Genomic DNA, 25272 nt, shown 5'->3' on the forward strand with positions numbered 1-25272 from the left:
CACCGTGACAGGGAACTACAGATCAAATCCCAAGATAGTTATATCTATAAAACGTATGTCTGTAGTATCAACACAGAATAAATAAGTAAATGACTTTTTGGCAACCTTCCATTTCTTAGAATTTTATAATGTTCCAGAAACATAATAAAAAAATGTCATGAATTAATCCCATGGAGAACGTTGTAGCGACGTGGTACACTGGTCTTCGTGTAAACTGGACTGGTCATTTGATTAGGGAATTTGGTTATTTTTTATGTATTATGTTATTATATGGAAAATGTAAAATTCAGAGTTAAATCTGTTAAAAAAACTTTTTTTTAAGTTCTAGTGAAATTATGACAATTCTTATGTTTTTATAAATCATTGAAGCATAAACAGTTTATAATTTGTCATTTTCTGTTTAAAATTCATGCACCCTTATAATCCGCAGTTAAAATCTAAAAATGCACTTCCCCCCTGAAATGATTATCGAGCTCAAATGTAGTAAATTAGATGGCTTAACCGGATATTCATTATCTCCTCCCCTTCAACTGTCAGTCTGCTGCCAGTTTCATTTCAAAATCAATGCAACAGCTGTTTTTACACATCCAAACCATTTGCAGTGAAAAACTCAAGCCATGGCCACCCATTTTGTCCTTTGAAATTACTTTTCATACGGAAATGTGTCAGAAGACGGAAGGTTCACGGGGACTTTAAGATACTCTTGTAATTGGAGATGGAAGGTTCTGTAATACTTACCATAGGAAAAGCGTAACAGCTAACTTGGATCACGTGAGGCACCATCAACCAATCCTACAATGGCAGTGGCCAGAGTTCAGTTTTACGGCAGTCGGTAATAGTTTAGGTTGCACAGTTTCGCGTGGATTTGTTTGTTCATATTGTCAATAAATATTGAACAAGAAAAGAGATTTTGTTGGTTATCCTGATTTTGTTATCGTTTCAAATAGACATGACCGTAATTGTAAATGTAATTTATTTAAAGCTAGAAGTCAGAGAAACCATACCCATATTTATTTATTTGTTTATTTTACATTAAATTGCATTGTAATGATCAATGCAACAGTCAAGTCATTACATTTCAAATCTATTGAAACAGGAACAGATCAAAAATATTTTACATTCCTCATGTCCTTTTTTCATAAAATTGCATCGTCATATGCTTTAATGCATTTTTTGTTAAAAAGTTCAGGTTTTCTCTATGATAATGCTGTGAGTCCTGCCTGTTGCAATATTCGCTACTCTGCTACGCTACTTTAAAAAAAATCTATCATAGTAAAATCTACATATCGGTCCAAACCAAAATATTGTTTGGTGTGAAACATGTTGAACATTAATATAGTTATTTTCTTTTATTGACATCTAAGAATCAACACTGCCTCTGTATGTACCGGCGGTAGCTTTGACGAAGGTTGCAGGCTTTCCTTTAATTGTTTGGTCGCCGGGACGTACTTTTTCACGTCCCAGAAACGTGAATGGGTACGTCGCTGCGACAAATATGGTCCATTCAATTTACATATTCAGGAGGCAATCACCACGTCCCAGAAATGTCCAATGTTACATCGTCACGACGAATATGGGAATCACAAAGTCACATTGCTGGAACCTCATTTGGTACATGGTTGCAACGAATATGGTCTGGTCCAGATAATCCAATGGTTTGTTTGGTGGTCATTCAAATCACCATCATATTGTGAATAGAATCACTGATGTCATCTGGTTTGAGAACTTGCAAGGAAATTGTTAGATCACAGAGATTTGATGGCTAAAAAGATTTATGATAATGTTATAACCATATCTAATGTAGGACTCAAACCAACAAAGACATCAAGAATCAGTGTATGAATTTCAACAAAAAAACGTAATGCTGCAATGCATGCTGGGCAGCTTCTTACTACAAAACTCATTCATGATTTCCAGTATGCATTTTGTTGTTTGTCACCATTGTTGAGATCCATACACCGATTCTTGTTTAGTTACATTATAAATGAAAATAAGTGCAGTGTATCAAATTATTTCATTGTGATTTTTACACTCTTCAACCAATTACATTGTAATAGGTTCTCTTTGCATTGCCATAACAACAGTACGCCACATGCACATTGATACAATATACTAAAATAATTGACACACTACAGACAAAGGACAAGAAACTGGTAACATTCTTAAATCAAAAATATATTTTGTAAGTTTTTAAAACTTTTTCAAAAAAATGACAAACCTCTAAGGAACGTTCTCATGACACATTTTTGGTACTGGAATGCTCCCATAATCTATTAGACGATTATAGAATCAAATTAAAGAATAAGAATCTGTTTCTGCTTAAATTGTAGATTTTTTATTGTTTATATTTCAGTCGAATTGTTTATTTACACATGCTTTATTTTATATTTCATTCTACATCTCATTTTTACATAGCACATTATCTTAATTTTACTTTAATGTTTTTACTTATTTATATTTTTAATGCATTGGCAATATTCTAAGAAGAACACACTAATAAAGTATATTGAGAGAGAGAGAGAGAGAGAGAGAGAGAGCGAGAGAGAGAGAGAGAGAGAGAGAGAGAGAGAGAGAGAGAGAGAGAGAGAGAGAGAGAGAGAGAGAGAGAGAGAGAGAGAGAGAGAGAGTGATGATGATGTGTGATTCTGTTGAAGAGGAAAAGGGGGAGGGATTATCTGACCGGATAGCAAAGTGACATCAGTCTTGAAAAATGTGTGTGTGTCAGGGTGTGTGCGGCCGAGAGGGTTATACAATTTTTTTAAACATTTATTTGTGTCTACATAAGCAATATGCCAATGTGAAGGCTCCATTTTAGCATGCCAATACAATTATTCATATCTTGAGAAAGAGAGACACAGTCAGAGAGGGAGGGGAGAGAGGAAAAAGGCGTTTCCATTCTCAAACCGGCGACAGTCAGTATCGCGCACAGGCACGACGGAGTGAATGGACGAGCAAAGTTTCCCGGATCAAATCACATCACATCCGTTTACAATCCCACTGAACCATTACACCGAATTGCCGAACAAACGACAGCTTTGCAGATTTTTGCTGATGTTTTGAAGCCGTGCTGAACTGTAGCTATTTGGGAGCGCGCATCGGATCTCACCACACCGGGAACACCGACATCATCCCTCATCATCATCATCATCATCATCAGTAAGTCACGCATCCATATATCTACCAACCGAACCCAAACTACCATGGTTTTCACATTTACTATGGCTTATTTACACTCTTTAGTCATTTATAGTCATAATATGCATTTTCCGTTTTATTTTCGTCGCTGGAATGACGGTAAGATGTCACGGGTGCGCGCCCCGGTCATTCGGAACCAACGGAATGAGCTGTTGGATTTAAAGAATGCGACGAAAGTAAATCAGAATGTCGCTCAAGGGTTTCACGTCACGGATTTGGTTCGGCCCATGTTCCCGCAGGTCGTAGAAGAATGAAATTGTGTTTTATTTTAAATTCCAGACATTTTTTCCAATTCGAGAAAAGCTTCACATTGAATTGGTCAGATTTGTACTGTTTTCTTCATATGCATATCTTAGTATACAGTGAATTATTCTACACTGAGCCCTTTTATATCAAAAAGTGGCAGATGTAATACAGTGTTCTTATTAGGTATTCAAAATCGTTGCATGGATTAGCTAATAATGCAAGAAGCTCATGAGACAAAGCCCCTTCCTCTTGGACTGTCATGCTTCCCTTTTCCTTTCATAGCATATTTGGCTTCTCCTTGAAGGAAGTAAAACCAGCCATATCTGGAGCGTGTGTGTGGAAAGAGCAGATCCATTTGCCAGTCACAGGTGTGTGTGCTGCCTGCACCTGGAAAATGGTTTCTCTGCTCTCCAATCTCATGCATTGATTTGTGTTTTGCCAGTGGGGAGAGAAGCCGGCAGCTCAGCACAAATACACTTCTCGTACCCTTTCCTCCGGGTTGTGTGTGTGTGTGCAAGGGAGTGTGTCATGCTGCAGTTGTTTGCTGGCAGAGAACAAAGTCGGTGCTGGAAATCTTGTTTAACAGAAACTTGAGACCATTAATGAGATAAACCCCCTAACAGCTGTTTTCTTCTGTTCCTGGCGGTCTTCGGCCTTTTTGTCCCCCCAACAGACTCGTCAAATGCTTGAAATGTAAACCATTTCATTCATCAATTATGTATTAACCTGTTGTGGCAAATCTTTCAACCTTTGTTACCCCTACTGCTGTCTCCGGATGTGTGTGAGAGAGAGAGTTCTGGCTGAAGTTTTGATATCTGATATCTAACTGAACTGCCTCGGGTATTTCCGTTCGCCCATTCAAGTCGCAGGAAAAGTCTGTCACCGTTTGTATTACCTGGATTTCTCAGTCACAGAAATATAGAGTCAGAACAAAAGCAGTTTAAGCATTTGCTTAAATGCGCCAAACAATGATAGGTGTTGATGTTCATTGAACACTTAAAGTGTCAAGAGGATAAACTGCTGCAGAATGCCTCATGAACATAGGAATTTATGTTTCATTGATGACAACAGGCTAAATCTGCCCTCAGGCATCCAACAGCCCCAAACCACGATGTCCTAGACTCGCACTGTTTTTGTTTAGTCATCGTTGAACATTCTGTGCCTGACGTGCAGTCAACCTTCCCAGCGAGAAGAGTGACGGACAGAGTTGAACTTGCTACATCATTACAAACTGGGATGGTGACGACTGATGGCGTAACACTGTCTGACACAGAATGATAAACGAAAGCATTCGATCAGAAGTGCACTTGGGACACGAGAGTCTCCCTTGAGTGCTGTTACACAACCTCTATTTTGGGGTTGCTGTGTTTGTTCCTCTCGCGGTTCATCTCTTGAGTGACGGGTCTACATCCAGTTTAGTCTCATTCACAAATGCAAGCTGAATCTCTCCTCTGCTGCCTCCCTTTTGACAGGAATATAAACAGAAAAACTAAATTTTCTGGACTACTATCTTCATCCCAGTCACATTCCATCATGTGCTTCAGTTTTTTTTAAAGACCAGTGCACGGTTTCATAAAAACCCCTTACCCTGAATGAGAAACTGATTGCAAGGAAAAACATTAATAAGAAACTGGCTGCAAGAAAAACCCTAAGGGTTCACTTAACGTTAGGCTGTCAAAGTATTTACCCATAACTGTTAAAGTGTTCCCTTTAGTTCTATTATGTATTGCAACAAAGTCATTTGACCGATACAGCTCCCTTAAATCTCAAACGCAATGAATGATATCATGTTCATTGAAGTGTAGAAAGTAATGACGCTTAGTAAATTAAACGGATAATATGAAACAAATTATATGCGATTATTAAAAAAATATCAGCTTGATGTGTTATAGAGGATTTAAAGGTTTCTTTTTGCGTATTTATCTAAAATAGTAGCTTAGCATCTTTGTGTCATCTTTTTTCCTGTACTGTAAATATCGTCCGCAACCCAAATGTTTTAGTGTCTGAGATGTAAAATATTTAAATGGTACGTATGTTTTATAGCGTGACTATGGCAGCCGCTATTCTCTGTTTACGTGTTTTGACAGAAACTATCGTGTAAGGCTAAGTAGTAACACTTAGGTTCTTGTTGTCACATTATGCTTAACTTTATTTACAATACTTAGTATTTAATCGCATGGCGGCAGTTTGAAGTTAAAGCTGCACTCAGCTACATTATGCTATAACTATCTAACCTGCTTATAACAATCCTCTGTTGTCTGATATCTGTCGCAAAATGAGACCTAAACAGTTTCAACAAGTGAAACGTCCTAAATAACAATTAATATGCTCTCCCTGTTATACGAAACATTTACTCAGCAACTTTTAATCGAAGTCACCAAGTGCAGCCGTGACACGTCAGAGGGGACCTGGCCCTCCCGGCTGAGACTGGTTTCTCCCGAGGTTTTTCTCCAATTATTTATCATTGGAGTTAGGGTTTCTCGCCACAGGGCAGTGTTGGCTTGATGACCAGGAGACTGCTGTATAACATTAGCTTAAAGTTTCGGTAAATTAAAGTTTCGGCAGGCTTAAGCTTTGCGACTAAATGTAAAGTGTAAATTTAAATGTAAAAACTTTGAACGGCTGTTGACGAAATCAAATAAGATAATTCTCCAGAAGGATTTCTCAGCATCACTCTCAGTGATTTTAGTCAGTGTGTTCCAATGCATCAAAGGATTATAAAAGAAAAATGTGTGGAACAGCTTTTGAGTGACAACCAATCTGCCCTATGTGATCCCACATAGACACACTGATAAACAAACCCTCACAAGCACAAACAACACCTCTCATAACTCACTCACTTTTCAGCCAAATGAAATGTCTTGCTGGGAGTAATTGGATTTAATAAGACCTGATTCAGTTTAGACCTCTGCACTCAAACTGTTCTGTTACTGAGAGCATCGGCCAGGGAGCGAGGAGAAGATTGTGCCTGTATGTTGTGGTAGGTGTTGGTGTGGGAGTATGAAGGAACGAAAGCATGATGCACCGCCTGCTGTTTGGATTCAAATAAATAGATAAATGAATGTCAAGGTATCAGATTTCTGTGTTTTAGTTTACATAAGACTGAACTAATGTTCGTTTACAAAATATTAAAGCAATCTTTTTCTTTGTTATTTTACAGAATTATTAATGTTTGTTACTGTAGTTTTTGAAATTCCAAACTAATCCTTATGTTTCTAAGCTAATTTGTAGTTCCGAGGTAGTATATTTGTTTATACGTGGTTATGGGGGTATTTCTGTTCGTCGGTTCTTACTCACTTTTACATGAGAGTAGGCTACTCCTAACATCAAACATCAGAAATCATATGGTAGTTAGAAAAGCTTTGAATTTGACATATGTACAGCAACTTACAAACAAGGAACACAACACGAGGCGTTGGTATTTATGAAAGTCATCTTAAAGAGATAGTTCACCTAAAAATGACAATTCTGTCATGAATTGCTCACGCTCTAGTTGATCCAAACCTATACAAATGTATTTGTTTGGTTGAACCCACAGAAAGATATTTGGATGAATGCTTGTAACCAGGTCTTGGACCCCATTGACTACCATAGTAGAAAAATACACAATGGTAGTCAAAAGTGCCCCAGAACTGTTTGCTATCCTACATTCTTCTAAATATCTTCTTTTGTGTTCAACAAGTCAAGTCAAGTCAGCTTTATTTATATAGCGCTTTTTACAATTTTCATTGTTACAAAGCAGCTGTACAAGAAAACATTGACTATAAGCAAAACATATAAGGTTATGCAAGTCAAAACACAGGACAAATATCAGACTATACATTTCTAAAACGTTAAGATCAACAAAAGAAAAAAGTCAAATAATAAAGTCAAATTATAGAAGTCAGATTATAAAGTAATTGTTTTACTATGGTGGTAAATGGGGTCCAAGAACTGTTTGGTTAAAAGCATTGTTCCATATTTCTTTCTCTGTGTTCATATAATAAAGAAATTCATCCAGATTTGGAACAACTCGAAGGTGAGGAAATGATGACAGAATCTGTATTTTGGGTGAACTGAGTTTTTAGCGCCAGTATTATTAAGCAGCTGTACAAAGCTTTGCAAAAGATCACATTAAAATATCAAGTATCTTTATTCTTGGAAATACCATTTTCAGCTACTGTATTAAAGTTGTATTTTTATTGAATAAAGCTGAATCAAGTATACACAACGAGACGTGAGGACGGCATCATTTGTAAACCAACTTTTATTATGTTTTTTGCGAATCTTTAAAAGTCGCAGTGCATTATTACCCAGAATTTTCCCTCAGACTGTTTTTTTATGGTGAATCTGGACGGGATAGCCAAATTAGCCATGTGCACATATATTCATAAAAGGTCTTCTAGAATCATCTAGAATCCGGACAGGAGGTTGATGGTGGCTAAATGCTTGCAGTTAATTCAGTAGATTTGCTGCTACCAGATTCCATGAATTTTTCTTTATATTGTTAAAGTTAAACACGTAAAATGCAACAGACGAATAAAGGAAAGTGATAATTGTTATCTCGGATGCGATTCATTTCAGCAATTAGCCCAGTCGGTCAAACATGACTCTTCTTTTGTGACTTAAGAATGTAAGCAAACACACGGCTGTTGTAAACCTTTCTTTCTCACGCTATGGCTGCGTTCGACTGGAGAGGATGGTGGTTGCTATGACAATGACTTTTCTATACCCTCTATGATGTCATGTTTTCATGATGTGTGTACGGATTGATCTTACTCTAAGGGACAGCATCTGTAGATTTCTTTATTTCTTCCTGTGGATTCTCTTCTTAAGAACGGACATTTAGATATTGAGATATTTAAGGAATTGTTATTTTATATATTGCTATTTTAATCCATTCATTCGTTTTTACGATTTATCCCAGGCTGCCAAAATTTACAGGATAAAGTTGAACAAATGCCCTGAAGATGGCAAATACAGCGTCCTTATATACAGACTTTGTTTGTACAGCACAGCTCCTATGATGCATGTTGAGAATAAAATTGTTATTGAATATATTTAATTTGAAAAGTTAAAGATATACAAGGAGACAAAATTTTTATTTTATTTGTTAACTAGTCATCTACCCATGGATATGTGCTAGTAAATTAACCTTGGTGGGAATTGTTTGAAAACTACCAGCAGTTTTCATGCTGCTGTGGAAATAAAAAACATTGTCAGGGCAAATATTTGCAAACTGGAAATTAAACAGAAAGACATATTGTGAACGTCATTGCAAGGTTTCTAACGTGTCTCGGTCGCGTTTTATTATTGTTTAACATTGTATCTTCTAAGAATTCTTAGATGCAAATGGACCAATTCTTGATAGCCAATAGGAATACATGGTGGCGATAATGTAAACAGTGTGAATTCTATTTTCCATTTGTTTTTTATTTAATTACATATTTAAAGGTATAGTTCACCCAAAAATGACAATTCTGTCATCATTTACTCACCCTCAGGTTCTTCCAAACCTGTATAACTGTATTTGATCTGTTAAACACAAGGGAAGATATTTGTAAGAATGTCAGTGATCAAACAGATCTCATCCCCCATTTACTGCCATGGTAGGGGAAATAAATACTATGTGAGTCAACTGGGGAAGAGTTCTGTTTGGTTACACACATTCTTACAAATATCCTCCCTTGTGTTTAGCAGAACAAAGAAATGTATACAGGTTTGGAATAACCTGAGGGTGAGTAAATGATGACAGATTTTTCATTTTGGGTTTAACTATCCCTTTAACATCACAATATTGATATTTCAGTGTCTTTTCTATGAGTGTGACTACAAGCGGGTTTGTCAGAACTAGGGATGCTCCGATCCGATATTCGTATCGGGTATCGGCGTCGATACGTAATAAAATTCTAGATCGGGTATCGGTGCAATTTGTCACCGATACCCGATCTGACATAAAATTTGTGCTAGACGATGTAAAAGTTCATGGAGACACCGGCGCTTAAACTCTCTCGTGGGCGGCTGCTTTTTTTATATATTGCTATTTTAATCCATTCATTCGTTTTTACGATTTATCCCAGGCTGCCAAAATTTACAGGATAAAGTTGAACAAATGCCCTGAAGATGGCAAATACAGCGTCCTTATATACAGACTTTGTTTGTACAGCACAGCTCCTATGATGCATGTTGAGAATAAAATTGTTATTGAATATATTTAATTTGAAAAGTTAAAGATATACAAGGAGACAAAATTTTTATTTTATTTGTTAACTAGTCATCTACCCATGGATATGTGCTAGTAAATTAACCTTGGTGGGAATTGTTTGAAAACTACCAGCAGTTTTCATGCTGCTGTGGAAATAAAAAACATTGTCAGGGCAAATATTTGCAAACTGGAAATTAAACAGAAAGACATATTGTGAACGTCATTGCAAGGTTTCTAACGTGTCTCGGTCGCGTTTTATTATTGTTTAACATTGTATCTTCTAAGAATTCTTAGATGCAAATGGACCAATTCTTGATAGCCAATAGGAATACATGGTGGCGATAATGTAAACAGTGTGAATTCTATTTTCCATTTGTTTGATGTCGCGCAACGTGCGACATCATACGCTAGCAACGTGTGACATCATACGCTAGCAACGTGCGACATCATACGCTAGCAACGTGCGACATCATACGCTAGCAACGTGCGACATCATACGCTAGCAACGTGCGACATCATACGCTAGCAACGTGCTCTGTACGTAGTGCACGTGAACAAGTGAACATATAGCAGCGAACAGCATGGAGCGAGCCAAAATATCTCTCATTAGGAGTTATTTTACAACAGCTACGCCAATAAGTTCCACCGCTTTCATTGTTATGGATGGGCAACCGCTGTCCGTCGTTGCGAATAATGGCTTCAGACTCCTTATAAACCACCTGGAGCCGCAGTACGACACGCCGAAGCGTAAATATTTAACTCTACCATGAACTGTACCGAAAAGTCAAAAAGCAAACACATATCCGAAAAAATTAAAGATGTCAATGCGGTGAGTTTTACAACAGATATCTGGAGCTGCGACGTGTCCCCCGTGTCGCTTTTAAGTTTAACCGCACACTGGTTGGATGAGAATTTTGTGCCACAAAATGCCACGTTAAATGCAACAAACATGTGCAGTTTTACTAAGCTAGGGAAGCTAGTGTTTTATTCATCTGTTTCTGTGTTGGATGTTAAATTTTATTTTCTCTAAACTTTAGTTTAGTTAAGTGGACTTTGCTTTAGTGACTAAAGCATTAAAAAGATCTGATTCATGTTATTTTGAATATCTAAAGCAGTAAAGCTATTACTTTTTTGCTCAATTTCAGCAGCTTTTTTTTGCGAATTGATTTTTTAATTATTTTGCACTTTCTTAAAAATTATTAAGAGATTTTGTTTCCATTTATTTATACCCGTTTATCAAGCTAGTGAAGCTGTTGTTATATTCAGCTGCTTAATTTGCACTTTAATTTTGAATGTCTTTTGTCCAAAGATAGTGAACACTTTTGTTTTATTTTTCATTTGTTTTGCACCGGTGCTGGTTTAATAAACTATTTACTAAATTTGTGAATCATTAGTTTGTTATTTTGTTTTACGGGGTCAGGAAATTTATGTTAAGTCGAGCCTGATGTCTTGCACAGCAATGCACATAGTTTATTAAGTAATTGTGTAGTTTATTAAGTAATTGTGCACTTTAAAATTTTTTCCTTAGTATCGGATCGGTACTCGGTATCGGCCGATACTGAATCTCAGGTATCGGAATCGGTATCGGAAGCAAAAAAGGTGGATCGGAGCATCCCTAGTCAGAACTGTAAGGAGGTGTATTTAGATGAATATAGGATATGTAATTTGAGATAAAATTGCAAGAGCTTCATAATGAGAAAAAAATCAATCAGAGATACAGATCTCTGTACGTGTGTGGGTGTGTGTGTGTGTGTGTGTGTGTGTGTGTGTGTGTAAGAATACAGAAAAATCTAACAAAGCCTGTAAAATATCTGCTGCCATTGTGGAGGAGGGACTCTGAAAAAAGGGATGAAAGAAAGAGAGAGAGAAAGAAAGAAAGACCACAGTAAAATCAATCACCCACCTACACTCACGTAAACACACATACGGTATAGATGAAAACAAAATAGTAAAGGTAGATATCAAAGCATAACCGAATCTTTGCAATCTTGCCGTAACCTAAAAACTACAACAACAACAAAAACAGGGATCTTGTAAACAAAATGTAAGAATTTTAAAACTCGTAAACAGGGACACTATAAAGTGATGATAGTAAGTGATGTATGTACTGTTAAGATGACATCAAAACACAAGTGATCACAGAAGACAGATTTGACTGCGGGTGTGAACAGTCATGTGTCTCACTTGAGCACTTGAAACACATCTTAATACCAGGTGCAAACAGCCATAAATTAGGAAACAGGAAGACACGGTGCTGTGAGAAAAACCAAGACGCACAGATAAAGTGAAGAAGTGAAGAGCTGAGAGAGCATCACTCTCACCTAATGTTTTTCATTACTGTGCGAATACAATTTCTTTGTCTTTTCATTTTTCTCTCTCGCACATACACACCGAGCGTTTGAGGAAGCGAGCGCCTCATTCTCCCCGAGGCGTGTGGTATTTTCAGCTAATGAAGTAAAAGCTTCATCTTAAAATACAGTGCATATCATGGTCACAAGAATGGAAGTGACTCACAAAGTCTCGGTTTTGTCTTAAAAAATTAATTAAACAATTTAATCCGGCTAAGGCCTTTCATTTGGTTTTATAAACGCTGCCGTCACAGCTCCATGAATAAATGTGGAAAACCAAGATGATGTCCGGTCAGCCTTAAAGGCACTATACATGTGTGTATGTGCAGAAAATGAAAACACACGGTGGTGTTTTGATTGCGATGCCTGGGAAAAAGTTTGGCAACGGTCACAACGCCACACCGACATTATAGAGTAATCTGTACTGCAGGACCTCATAGATGTAATAACTATAAGCATAATAGCTTTTTCATTTTTACTTGGTCAAAACCACCAACTATAACTGCAGAGGAACGATATCTGTATGTTCACTTTTTTCTAGCTGATAAATAATAAAAAATGAACAGCCAAAATCCTTTTCAAGGGCAAAAATTTGTTTATGAAACATATCGGTGTCGCATTCGTAAAAAAATTCAGTTTTATTGTTATCGAAAGGACGGTTACTTAATCTCTCCCTTGAGCACTGAGGTTTGTTTTCACGGCTGTAAAGGAAGTTTGTTCAACTGAGTGATGCCTTGAAAAACGTTGTCTGTATACTTGTGCAGATTATATGTCTGGCATTATAAAATGTAGTTGTTTGTTTGCTTGCTGTCTCTCTCGCTCTCTCACACACATATAAGCTCTTCGACCATCTTCTTAGGAGAGCCTGTCACGGCCATCCCTCCCTCTCTCACACAGACACACAAGCCTGCTTTTGTGTGTGATCTTTATTTCGTGTGTGTTAGACAGAGGCTATCTATACAGGAGATTCAGTATGAGGCTGGGCAGTTTATCCAGATTTTTTGCGTGTGTGTGTGTGTGTGATGAGTTTTTTTGTGCTTGTCTGCCCGTGACTAAACTCTTAACACCCCATCACCATCTGCTACAGCTCAGGGCCAACGATACACACACATTTATCAAGCGAAATGACTTTTATATAATGTCTTTATATAACTCTAATTATTGTGTCTAGCCTGACCTCATCCGTTGAGCTAAACACGGTCTTCTTTGTTTAAAAAGAACCCTTAAACCTCGTAAAGCATAAAAAAGTTTACTGCTTACTGCTAAACGTGTCAAACGTTTTTACAACATCTCTGAAGGAGATGCAAGTCTAATATGTTTGTGTTTATAGTCACCTTCTGAGCACAAATTCCTGTAGGCAATTCTGTAGCTCAGACTGTATGGCAAGGTCATGGTTCGGTTTCCGGGGAGTACATGCGTTGTATAAATGTATAGCTTGAATTGAAGTGACTTTTAATAAGAGCTTTTAAATGCCTGAATGTAAATGTAACAAATGGCAAACTATAAACAAACCCCAAACTGTGGCAAAGTACATACGCACATGCAAACACACACACACACACACACACACACACACACACACACACACACACACACACACATGTGTATGGTTTATTATCTCCGTGGGGACAGTCAATAGGTGTAATGATTTTTATACTGTACAAACTGTGTATTTTATCACCTAAAGATCTTTCCAAAAATGCAAAACAATTTATAAGCTTTTTAACGTACAGGGACCTCTATTTTGGTCTTAGTTCCCCGCAGGTATATATAAACAAGGCCACACACACACATAAAGATAATAAGGTTATCTAGTTGTAAATACTTTATCCGACACATTACACCCACCAATATATATTGATAGGCATGTAACGATTCACTTAGCTCACGATGCAATGCGATTCAGGTATGATCTATTGATCTATTCACGGTTAAGACCAATTAGAAATGAACAACTGCGCTTTTATTGTTTCTCAAACTAGGGCTAATCGATTATGACAAAAATCATAATCGCGATTATTTTGGCCAATATTGAGATCCAGATTATTTGACACGATTACTCATTAACCTTTAAAACAACATAGAAAATAAAAAAAGTTGGCTTTTAAACTCTGAATTTAACTGCAAAATAAATGTAAAGAAATAGCACTGCTGGACCACTGTAAAGAAAACGGTGCACTGTGGATTTATACTACAAGAAAAAAAAGGAGAATCCTTGCAAAACGGCACCATAATCGTTTACCTCGAATATTTTGTTTTTGTGAGTGAGGAAGGTCAAAATTGACCATCACGATTAATTTTCGATTTATTGCACAGCCCTACCTCAAATGCTGCACATTACTTTGTAGAATAAAATGATATTTTATGTCAAATAACAAAACTAAACTGCAGTTTTAAAACAAACTCCGGATCAAATCATAAAGAAATCACACAAAAGTCTACTGTAATGTAAACAAATTCAAACTTTGTCTGTGCTTTTTGTTTATTGTTTCACATATTATAATACATTTTCAACCGGTTGCGTTGAATCATTACAGTATAAATCAACTACAATTTTACATTGCATATTTTACTCAGCTACTATACATTATATATTCTATATAGGCTTTTCTATAATGTAAATTTAAATTATATTTGTATTCTTTAAATATTTCCTAAATGCATTCACTAACACAAACTAACAATGAACTATGTAGCTTTTCAGCATGTATTAATCCTTGTTTAAATCACTTAAAGGGATAGTTAAAGGGAAAATCTGTCATAATATACTCACCCTCAGATTGTCCAGAACCTGTATAAATTGTTCTGCTAAACACAAAGAAAGATATTTAGAAGAATGTCAGTAACCAAACATGTCTCGCACCCCATATTGACTACCAGAGTAGGGTAAATAAATACTATAGAATAAATGAAATTAACATGCACGACATGTAAAGTGTTACCAGCTTTTCTTTGTTAAAAAACAACATTGACACTCTGATGTCCCTGTGTGTCCTCACAGAGCACATGTGAACACACACACACTCTCATTCATCTCACACATTCCCACAGTCCCCACCCCCCTCATTTCTTTCTCCATCACTTTGTTTGCGACTAGCTGTTCCTGTCACGCATCGTCATGGCGACTGTACCCTCAGCCTGTGATGACGCGTTCACACGAGCGCATCAAGGACAGAGGGTGTGTGTGTGTGTGTGTGTGTGTGTGTTGCCTTCCAAACTTCGCTCACCCTTCACATTGGTGATGTCGCCATAACAACCAGTCCAACTTGCCTTTCAGCCTGGTGACTGTAACCTAGCAACTGGCAGGAGTGTTCCCCCACCATCACCCCTGCCCCCTTATACCCTGTACCCCTCTCATCCCCCTTTGGGAACACACAGTCACGCTGCGAATCAGTGCGAATGGATGCTGAGAAAAGTGTCAGAGAGACAGATAGGCATTTGAAAGACACTGTCATAAGACGAATCGCATGAGATTGAAACAATTGTTTCTCAGTAAGTAAAAGCGCGTAGTCACATGAGTGCCTCCCAAGTCATCTCTTAGACTGTTCTCAAAATTTCCAATACAAATTCTTAAATTTCAATAGGAACCCAGCGATTACTCATCAACTTTTCCAAACTTGATATGTAAATAAAACATGAACGAGAGCTTGGGTCACGATGATCATGATGTGGATTTTCTACAAGATTCTAAATGCATTTAATCAGTTTTTTCCACAGCTCTTTTTATTTACTTTCGACTCACTTCTGGTTTAAGGCGCCCAACCCCTGTTCAGTCCTAAAGATACAGAAGTCTCTATTTCTTATAATGAGAAAGTGTTACATTTCTGAGACCCGCCGATGTCACAAGGCCTTTAGACAAATGAAACTGGTTAGAGCCAAAATTGAGAGGGTGACCATAGCAACCCAGTGACCATGGTAACCTAGTGACTGATCAAAATATCTGCAATCTGTGATGTAGCGCACATAATTCACAAGTGGACGTAGTGTTATATTGTACAGAAAATATTCCTAGACCCCACTTGTTTCAGTATTTACATTCTGAGAGGTCAAAGGGTCAGTTCCTGTCAGCGTCAAGCTAAACGCTCCTTAAGCGGATCACAAACAAAATGGACAAGTCCAGAGCAGTGTGCTTTAAGCATACACACATAGCAGTGCACTTTAGAATGTATTTTGTCGATGTGCTATTTTCTGCAGGCAAAAGACAGAACTACAAAAAGGGTCTGAATGAGTGAACAGACAAACATGGTAATGTCACTTTTTTACGAGTCATGATGCATTTACACTTCCTCCCTGTCTCTTTTGTTCTCTCTCTCGCTCTTGCTCTCTTTTGTGTGTTTCTTCCGTAATGCATCTTACATCTGGTATCCATCGCATTCCAGCATGCTGCATAAGCACAAGGCCAGGAAGACATGCACGTGAAAGACAAACGGCAGGACATAACAGGATATATGCACTCTGGGCTATAGAAACACAAACTGAGAAATGCATTACACGTGGAGGTCAAATGTAGCACACAAGACCATTCTGCACAAATCACATTTTGTATGTGTGTTACACTAAGCATGCCACACCGGGGTTCGGTCATCTCTGGCCTGTGTTTAAGTATAATAATAATATTAAATAAACGGAAGAAAAGTGGTTGTCATGGAGACCCAGCTGTTAGTGTTAGGCCAGCCTTACTTCCTCCTGTTTCTGTGGTTTCACTTCCTCGCCGGACTCAAAGGGCGACAGAAAACGCATGAACAGTCATAAAACATAAACTTTACAAACATAAATAGGAAAGCGATACATAGCTGTTAAGCACCGAAGGTAACAGTTGGAAAGGATTCATGAGCAGTCATAAAACATAAACTCCTGCTGTCCTCTCTGCTCCGCTGGGCTTTTGCCCTCTTCTCTACCAACAACAGAGTGCGACTCTGACCACCCCTCTTTCCTTTTCTTGCGGGTGGGTTTATTTTATTAAAGATCAAAAAGGGATCTCCGTGATGAATCACACCATTTATAAACTTTGATTTTAGTAGGGATGAGAATTGTAAAACATATTCTGGTTGCAACTCCATTTCCTCTTAATGGTTTAATTTTTTTTACAATATTTTTAGTACCCAGCTAGCACACGTACGTCTGTAATACGTCTCCTAAAGACCTGGAGATTTGGTAAACAAAATCATTATGAAAATGTGACATTTTACTCACTTTTCAACTTTATAGTTTTGTGTTAGCTGCAGCGGCAACTCCATCTCAATTCTGTTCCTTTCCTCTACATTACTGCAACATTTCAAAGAGCCACAGCGTACATACATTCCTCACAGAAATGACACATGTTTAAGCTTCCTACGATTTACCCGTGTGCAGTTTATTGATATTCAGATGTTTTAGAGCGGATGAGCAGCTTTTAGTTCCGTTTTCTGATTATTCTAGTTTTTCTGAATCCTCTTTTTTTGGGCACAGATCGCTCTGGGAAAGCGATACATAGCTGTTAAGCACCGAAGGTAACAGTTGGCAAGGATTCATCAGGAGAACGCTCGAGTTTATCTGTTCACTGCTGTCTACCGATGACGCATCTTTGAAGCGAGTGACTCACTCACAAACATAAAGGTCCAAAAAGCATCTGCCTGTATCATTCTTATATTTAACTGGTACCGTTGAGCAATGCATTACAAAAAAGTGTTCTGGAAAGACTTGAAAGACAACATATGAGTGTGAAAATGTCATGGCGAGTTGTCACCGTGGACAAACCGTGCACAACTCGTGCTTGAATCAAAGTTAAGGATATAGCATACAGTCATCATTTACTCACCTTCGAGTTTCTTTATCAAGAAAAAGTCATATACACGTGGGATGGTACAAGTAAATAAGTAAATCATGAGATGGGTTAGTATAGATGAAGAGAAAAGAGACACATGTAGCTATTTATGTATCCTGGGAGATGGCATCTATTAACGCTGCTGTGTTAGAACGCCTTTGAAAGCTATTGCTCGATCCGAGCTCAGAGTAACGTAGTGTTTTAACTGCATTAGTATCCACTATCATTAAGTATTAGCCTGCAAACCTTTTCACCATACAGCCGGGCTGCTGCGCTGCTTATGTCAATGGAAGAGCAAAATAACAGAGTGGGTGTTCAAGTTAAACATAGAAACATAAAGCACAGCCAGCATATATTATTATGTGGGAATGCAAACGTCAACATGGATTTAAGTTATAAAAAGGTATAAAAATACTTCAATAATTAAGAATCGCAATGTATAATCTGGTTATTTATTAATGAATGCAAATATGTTCAAAAATGAGTACATCTGGGCGTGAGAGGAGATATTTAATTTAAAAATCACACATAAGAGTTGGTTATTTATTGCCTCCTCAGAAAAAATTTTTATGTTCATTTTTATTTTAAATGGTTAAAGCAAATCTGAAAAATGATTACTATAGCAACTATAAAACACAAATGATTTATTTAAGCCAAACCAATAACAGTTCAGCATGCCCGGATAAAGCCAACAAATTGAGAATAAGAACATACATACAAAATACAATGTTACTGTACACATTTGTCCGGCTAGTAAAATATATTAAAATAACTAATAAAATGGTAGATATGAATAAAACAGTAAAACAGAGCCTTTCCTCTCAAAAAGTCAACCAGATTGTATTTTTTTGTACGCATATTATCATATATTTAAGGCTGACAAAGATGACTTATATTGTCTTTTATACTTTAAAACAAATACTTTACATATTAAAGCAAAACTATTAGATGAAAACGAGGATTACCGAGTTATATAAAATATTACTTTTAATCAACCAAACGGAAATGTTTTAAATCAAATAAAGCTTTTTATCACTAACTTTTCAAACCACATAAGCCGATTCAACCAACCAGTCTTACTAAATGAGCAAAGCTCATTCACATCCTGTGTTCTCTTGTGGTTCGCTGATCTTTGAATGATTCACTGAGCTCTAATATTCGGCATAGACTGAAAAGTTCAAACGAATCGGTTCAACTGAGTCATTTGTTAGCGAGTCGTTCTGATCGCAACTTGCGTTCATACTGGCAGTTATGCTGCCTTATCTGGTTCTTGTTTCCCCTGCTGGCGGGTGGTGTAGCTGCAGCTACAGTATTTAGGTCAACAGCAGATCAGCGAGTTTACAGATGGTGCGAGTCACAGACAGCCGCAGATAAACAGCAGCATGTCGACGGTCTTTGTGCGGATGTGAAATTTGGGAGTATGTGTATAGTGTGCATCCTTCTCCTTCCATTTGTTACAGCACACACACACACTCTGTATTGTTGTTAGTGGCATTGAGGGCGAATGTACAGTAGACACATTCTCATACAATCTGCCGCTGTATGACTGTAGAATGTTTGCACTGTTAAACCGGCTGCCACACTACACAAATACTACATTGTAAAATAACAGAGGCGTCCATCTTGGCTCAAGAAACGGAACAGTTTCCTCAGACCTCTGCCCTTACGTGGGTTGGAAACTGCATAAGCGCTCGGATTGATTTGTTTGCCATCACATTAATGCAGTTTGGACATGTGGTGGTGCTAGCGGTATATCATACCACATCTTTGTTGTCATCTGTACCATCATGTTGTCAAAATTCAAGGCCAGTTATGAGACGGACATTTCTGGAGAGGTAAAAGGTTGTATTTTGGCTCGTTGCTGTGGCGAAGAGCTCCAATAGAGGGCAGTGTACAATTCTATCAGGGCATCGGGTGAATATGATGAATACATTATCAAAAGAAATGTTCTTATTTTATCCTACAACCAAAAGAAACATCAATACAAATAATATGGAAAAGGAATGTAGCTTTTGTATGAAGAAATCATTTTCCAATAAAGAAACGTTTGACCCATTAGAAGCGAGATTTAGAGAGAATACTTGTACCGGGTGAATACACTTGCTGTACTCATCCAGGCATTTCTCTCCGTCTTTTGCAGAGTATGTCGGAATTCAGTTCGCTGTTGAGTGACCTGTGTGACAACATCACTAATGAAGACCTGGAACAGCTGAAATCAGCTTGTAAGGAGGATATCCCAGAAGACCAGAGCAACTCCATCACCTCTTCCAGAGAATGGTTCAGCTACCTGGAGAAGAATGACAAACTGGCACAAGGTGAGAGAAATATAGAGGACATTTCACTACAAAGTTTCCATGTTAATCAATTAGTTTTTGTTACTTCCAGTATTTTTTTTCTCTAACCAGCTGTGATCACCAGCTGTAGTTGTTTCGGGTTTCTTCTTTGTCATGCTGAGTAGCACCGCCCATCAAATACTTTTTAGCGTTCATTGTGGTCAGACAAATGGACTCGTAAACACTTTCTTTTCAGGGGTTCCACTATGATAAAATGATCTAAAAAACGAGTATCGTATAAATACCAAACGATTGGTGGTTCACAACTCTGGCCCGCGAGATCCATTTTCCTGTGGAGTTTGGTCCTAACTCTAATAAAACACACCTGAACAAGCTAACCAAGGTCTTGAGCTTAGACACGATTAACTTATAGCGCGCTACGCTAATATATCGGTGTATGACAAGAAACCGCCGTGAGAGCGATTCAAGTGCATACTGCTCCGTATGAGCTTGTTCCGGTGTGTTTTTATTAGGGTTGGGACTCAATAAGACGGTGCAATGGATCTCACGGGCAAGAGTTGAGAACCACTGCAAAAGTGTCTTTTCTCGGCAAGTGTTGTTAATATTTATAAAATTTTCCACAATAATAAAATTATATAAATAAATAAATTATCATATAAAAGCCAAACAATAAAGGCTTTTCTCGGCTAAGGGTTGATTATGTTTATTATATCATAATACATTTACTACAGTAATAAAATCATATAAATAAAATAATTATAATACAAAAGCCAAACAATATCATAAGCTTCCATCTCACATTGTTTGGGGGAAAAGCATTTGATCTTAATAAAATAAACAAGATAAATGATTATTTCTAGTATTATTAATATTAGTATTATTAACTATATTCATTTTTTATTATCGTATGGATGTTTTTAATCCCATATACAAAACGTAGTGGAGTTACTGAGAAGACGAGCTGTGAGAGGTAAACCTTGGGTGAAAAAAGTGTTTTTAACATTTGCAGTTTTCAGAATCCTCGCAAGAACAGGCACGTGGATCTTAACAGCATTTACACTTTTGTTTCTTGGTGTTGTCTGTGATCTTGTGTCATGCGCAGATAACCTATCCTACATCGAGCACATCTTCGAGATCTCACGGCGGCCTGACCTCTTGACCCGGGTCATTGAGTACCGCACGACTGTGCTGAAGATCTCTGAAGACGATGAGATTGAAACCAAACTCACACGCATCCCCTCTGCGAAGAAATACAAGGGTACGAATCCCATTCATTAAAAAGCCTCAATATTTGATGTGAAATGCAAATATAATACAAAAACGATATATATATATATATATACATGTATGTGATAAATATAATATATATTTTGAACACTTCTCTCCTCTGTGATTTAGATATCATTCGCCAGCCGTCAGAAGATGAGATCATCAAACTGGCCCCTCCACCCAAAAAAGTGTGAGGTCAAAGTTCAGATCCTCTGCTCCACATTCCCTGGCACTTCATCATGCCCGTCATCATCACTAAACCACGCCCGCCGCCCAACTCACCCCCCCACAGTACAGAAGCCAAGCAGCCAATCAGATTGCCAAGATGCTTTACAGCTTTGCCCAAGCCACGGAGGCACACCAATTATGGAAAATTAGGAGGAAAGGACAAAGAGACAGTCGCTGAAAGACTAGTAGTAAAGTTGCAAATGTGAAGCGAAAGGGTCCACATTCCGTGTTTGTTTACTCTTGTGCGGTCTCGTGTCTGTTTGTTTAAAGGAGTTGGTCGGACCAACAAACAGAGAAGTACACCGTTTCGTGGGCTAACAGATGTGAAGCTAGAAAAGATAACACATTTAGCTACAAAGCCACATTTGCTCCACAGCTGTTAGCGTGCGTAGACCTGAGGTCATTACATTCCCTTTACAAAGGAGAAAAAGACTTATTAACAGATGAATTCTCTGAATTTTGAAAAAAATGAATTTGTGCGATTGCCACATAGAAAGCCAATATTTGCCTTCTTTAGATTTATAATGCATTATTGCAGGGTATGCACTTACCTAAAGTAGTTCATTATTATGGCTTTTTATATTTCCTTATTATAGAAATGATAGTTTATTATATTATCGGTTAGTCATCATTTTTTATCATACAACGCCTGTTATAATGGATAATTTGAACGCCCATCTTTAACAAAACAGGTTTGAGTACAATATGGGGTAAATTATATATATATATTAAAAATTAGAACAAGAACATTTCTATTCGATTTTTATTCATTGTTTAGCTCCATGACTGCAGTATTAGCATCAGTAAATAGAAGGCATATATTTTTGTTAAAACCACAAATGTCAAACGTAATACTTCTGTGAACGATGCCATTATGTGAAACATAAGGTCGATCTACAAATAAAGGGGAAGCAACAGCTACGGCTAAAATAGAAATATAGAAATAAGTTGGTTAAAGGGTTAATAACTATATCATACAATTATAGCGCTCTACATTGCCAAAAATCTGTATGTATCTCTCATAAATATCAGAGATCCAAACAGTTAATTTTTTCGATTTTAACCATTACTTTTTTAGTAGACACATTTTCTATGACCATTCTAACACAGCAGTCACATGCTGTGATCATACATTTAAATATCACAAATAATCCTCTTCATCTGCTGAAAGACTGTTTTAACTTAATGTGCTTGATCTCTGCGTGTCATAGCTCAGCCTTAGACTGTTGTTTTCACTTTATAAACCCGCAGCGCTTTCAAGGACAGGTGTTTTTAGCGCGTCTGTATTTCCGCACACGCATGAAAGCAGCATGCGTTTAGTTGTTGTTTCTGTGACTTTAAATTATTCTGTTTCGTCATTTTGTTGAAGAGACGGTAGTCTAAAGTCTAAAATGTAAAAACGTCTGATGGCAAATGGCCCTAAATATGTGTTCCCCTTTTAAATGTACATTCAAAACGAGCAAACTTACCCTCACGTCATTCCAAACCTGTACGAAATTCTTTCTAACATTGATTTCTGGGAGGAGAAATGGATGGATGGTTTCCGCTGCTCTCGTCCACAGCAGTGAAAGCGAATGGGGACCGGGGATGTTGAGCCTCCTACATGTAGTCCAGACAACTTGAGTGTTATGTTCCACGGCGTGCGACAGCTTAGTCTGAGGAACAGAGGAATTTAATGTATTATTTTCGGTCGTCTGCAGTTATTTCGAATGGGGATAGTTCACATAAAAATGAAAATTGTGTATTTTGACAGATCTTTCATTTTCGGGGGTGAACTAATGACTTTTATTTACTCGAAGACACCATTTTCCATAATGCTGCTTTGCTTTAGAAATAAAACTGACCTGGGTTTTCTTGACACGGAACACAGTTCACCATCCACTTTCATTAAAGGAAAATTGCAGCTTTAACCCTCTGTTAAACCTGAAAAAGTCAAATGTTTGGTAATGACATGAGGCGGAGAAAACAGTCCATCATTCCACCTGGAAAACAGATTGTACGATTTATTTATTATATAGTTCTTTATGTTGTTGTTGTATTGAAGTTTCTCAATCGTGTACAAATAGCATCTTTGTGAATTTTGCTGTGTGTGACATCGTGACCGTGGTGATGTTCCCGCTACAATGTCCTGAAGAGTGTTTTCTGGACCAAAACTGTTCAAACGATAACCACTCTTTTTGTTCTGTTCAGTGATGTTATGGTTGTTTACGTACATTTGTTTGCTAATATCTTGTGTTCATTCGAAATTCCGCTCTCTATATGCTAATGCTAGTTTTACCAATCAAGCGTAGAATTGTATCCCCTGACCAGCAACCAAGGGCTTCACATGTCCTCAAGTCATGTACGTACCTGTATATCTATCTACAAGCGCCTAATTTTCCTTTCGACTTCTGTAGATTTCTCTTTACCAAGGCCTCTTTTAAGCACTGTGCTTTGCGCTTACGTTCATTTCGGTGATTTTTTGAAGCCCCGCTGTGGAGGCATTGAAGAAGCCATATTTAGTCGCCCTTTTCAGTATGTAAAAATCAATTCAAATGAATTTCCTCTTCTTACAGGAAATAAGCAAACCTCAGTGGAATAAGAAGCTTTTTCTTTGCACAGTCTTGTCGTTCATGTATTTGTTCTTCCTCTATGCAGAGAATATCCGGCACTGTGCATGCACGTGTCGCCTCTTTCGCTTGGAGACACCTTCTTGTCATTATTGACCACTACATGTAATTCTCTAGACTATTCTGTGTCCGGCCAAATGAAACCGTGTGATGATGCATGATCATCATAATCATTTGCTTGAAAACATATCAGCCTTGATAATGCTGCAAAAGCTAGAAAATGCTGAAGATTTATCACTATTGGCATAACAGAAACACTTAAACACGAGTGTTTAGTATCAGTATAAGCAGAAAAATCACATCTCACAAGACACTGAAAATGAACGGGAACTGTAGTAAAAATCGAAACATGCTTTTCGTAAGGTTTTTGCGTGAGTCTCATGAAAAGAACTGCCTGGGTCATATTTTATCCCCGAATCAAAAGAAAAAAAATGAAGTTACATTTCATGTAAAGCATAGAAGCCACAATACTTAGTATTCACAATTCTTGCTCGCAATACACGTACAGGAAGAAACCAGTTGTATTTTATCATGGCATTCATTTGTGGTTATTTCTAGTTTATGGCTGATAAAAAAAATCATGAGATGAATATATATTTTTTGTAGCGAGAATCATGTTTGATCTTTTCCTTGAACCTTTTTTTCTTTTGATCATAGTAAAATATAACCTGCACATATCTTGATGAGATTTTTTTGTTTTCTTACAATAAGTTGTACATATAACGTATATTGTGGAGGTGTTTTGTTACAAATTAATTTATTTAATGCAAATGTATGTTGTTTTGGTGTACTTAAGTATGTTTACTAACTGGACATGGGGGGCCAAATCTATTATTAATTGTAAGTGTGACGGATCAGACGAGGTCATTGCAGGGCAGGGGGCTCGAGATCCTTTGATATTCGATTTTGATAACTTTATAATTTACACATCATTTCTTCTTTCTTTTCAAATTCCAGTGTTCAATGCTTGTTCTCTTTCTTGGTAATACTCAACAACAACGTTCGAAACTTGACCCTCTTGTTGCGAAACGTTTTTTTGGGAGACCACAGGCAGCAAATGTAAGAAAAGTTTTAAAGAGCACTGTATTGTTAAATT

General features: G+C 37.4%; 1 protein-coding gene across 1 annotated transcript; it reads left to right on the top strand.

Annotated features, from left to right (window-relative positions):
- The first annotated feature begins 2699 nt into the window (after positions 1-2699).
- On the top strand, positions 2700-24595 carry pea15 (proliferation and apoptosis adaptor protein 15). Its single transcript, XM_079460996.1, has 4 exons — positions 2700-3156; positions 19917-20091; positions 21173-21328; positions 21469-24595. The coding sequence occupies exons 2-4, from the start codon at positions 19920-19922 to the stop codon at positions 21531-21533; spliced, it is 393 nt and encodes a 130-aa protein (XP_079317122.1). The 5' UTR covers positions 2700-3156; positions 19917-19919; the 3' UTR covers positions 21534-24595.
- The last annotated feature ends 677 nt before the right edge of the window (positions 24596-25272 follow it).

This window comes from Barbatula barbatula, assembly GCF_947034865.1.
Source record: "Barbatula barbatula genome assembly, chromosome: 1".
In the NCBI taxonomy this organism is placed as follows: Eukaryota; Metazoa; Chordata; class Actinopteri; order Cypriniformes; family Nemacheilidae; genus Barbatula; species Barbatula barbatula.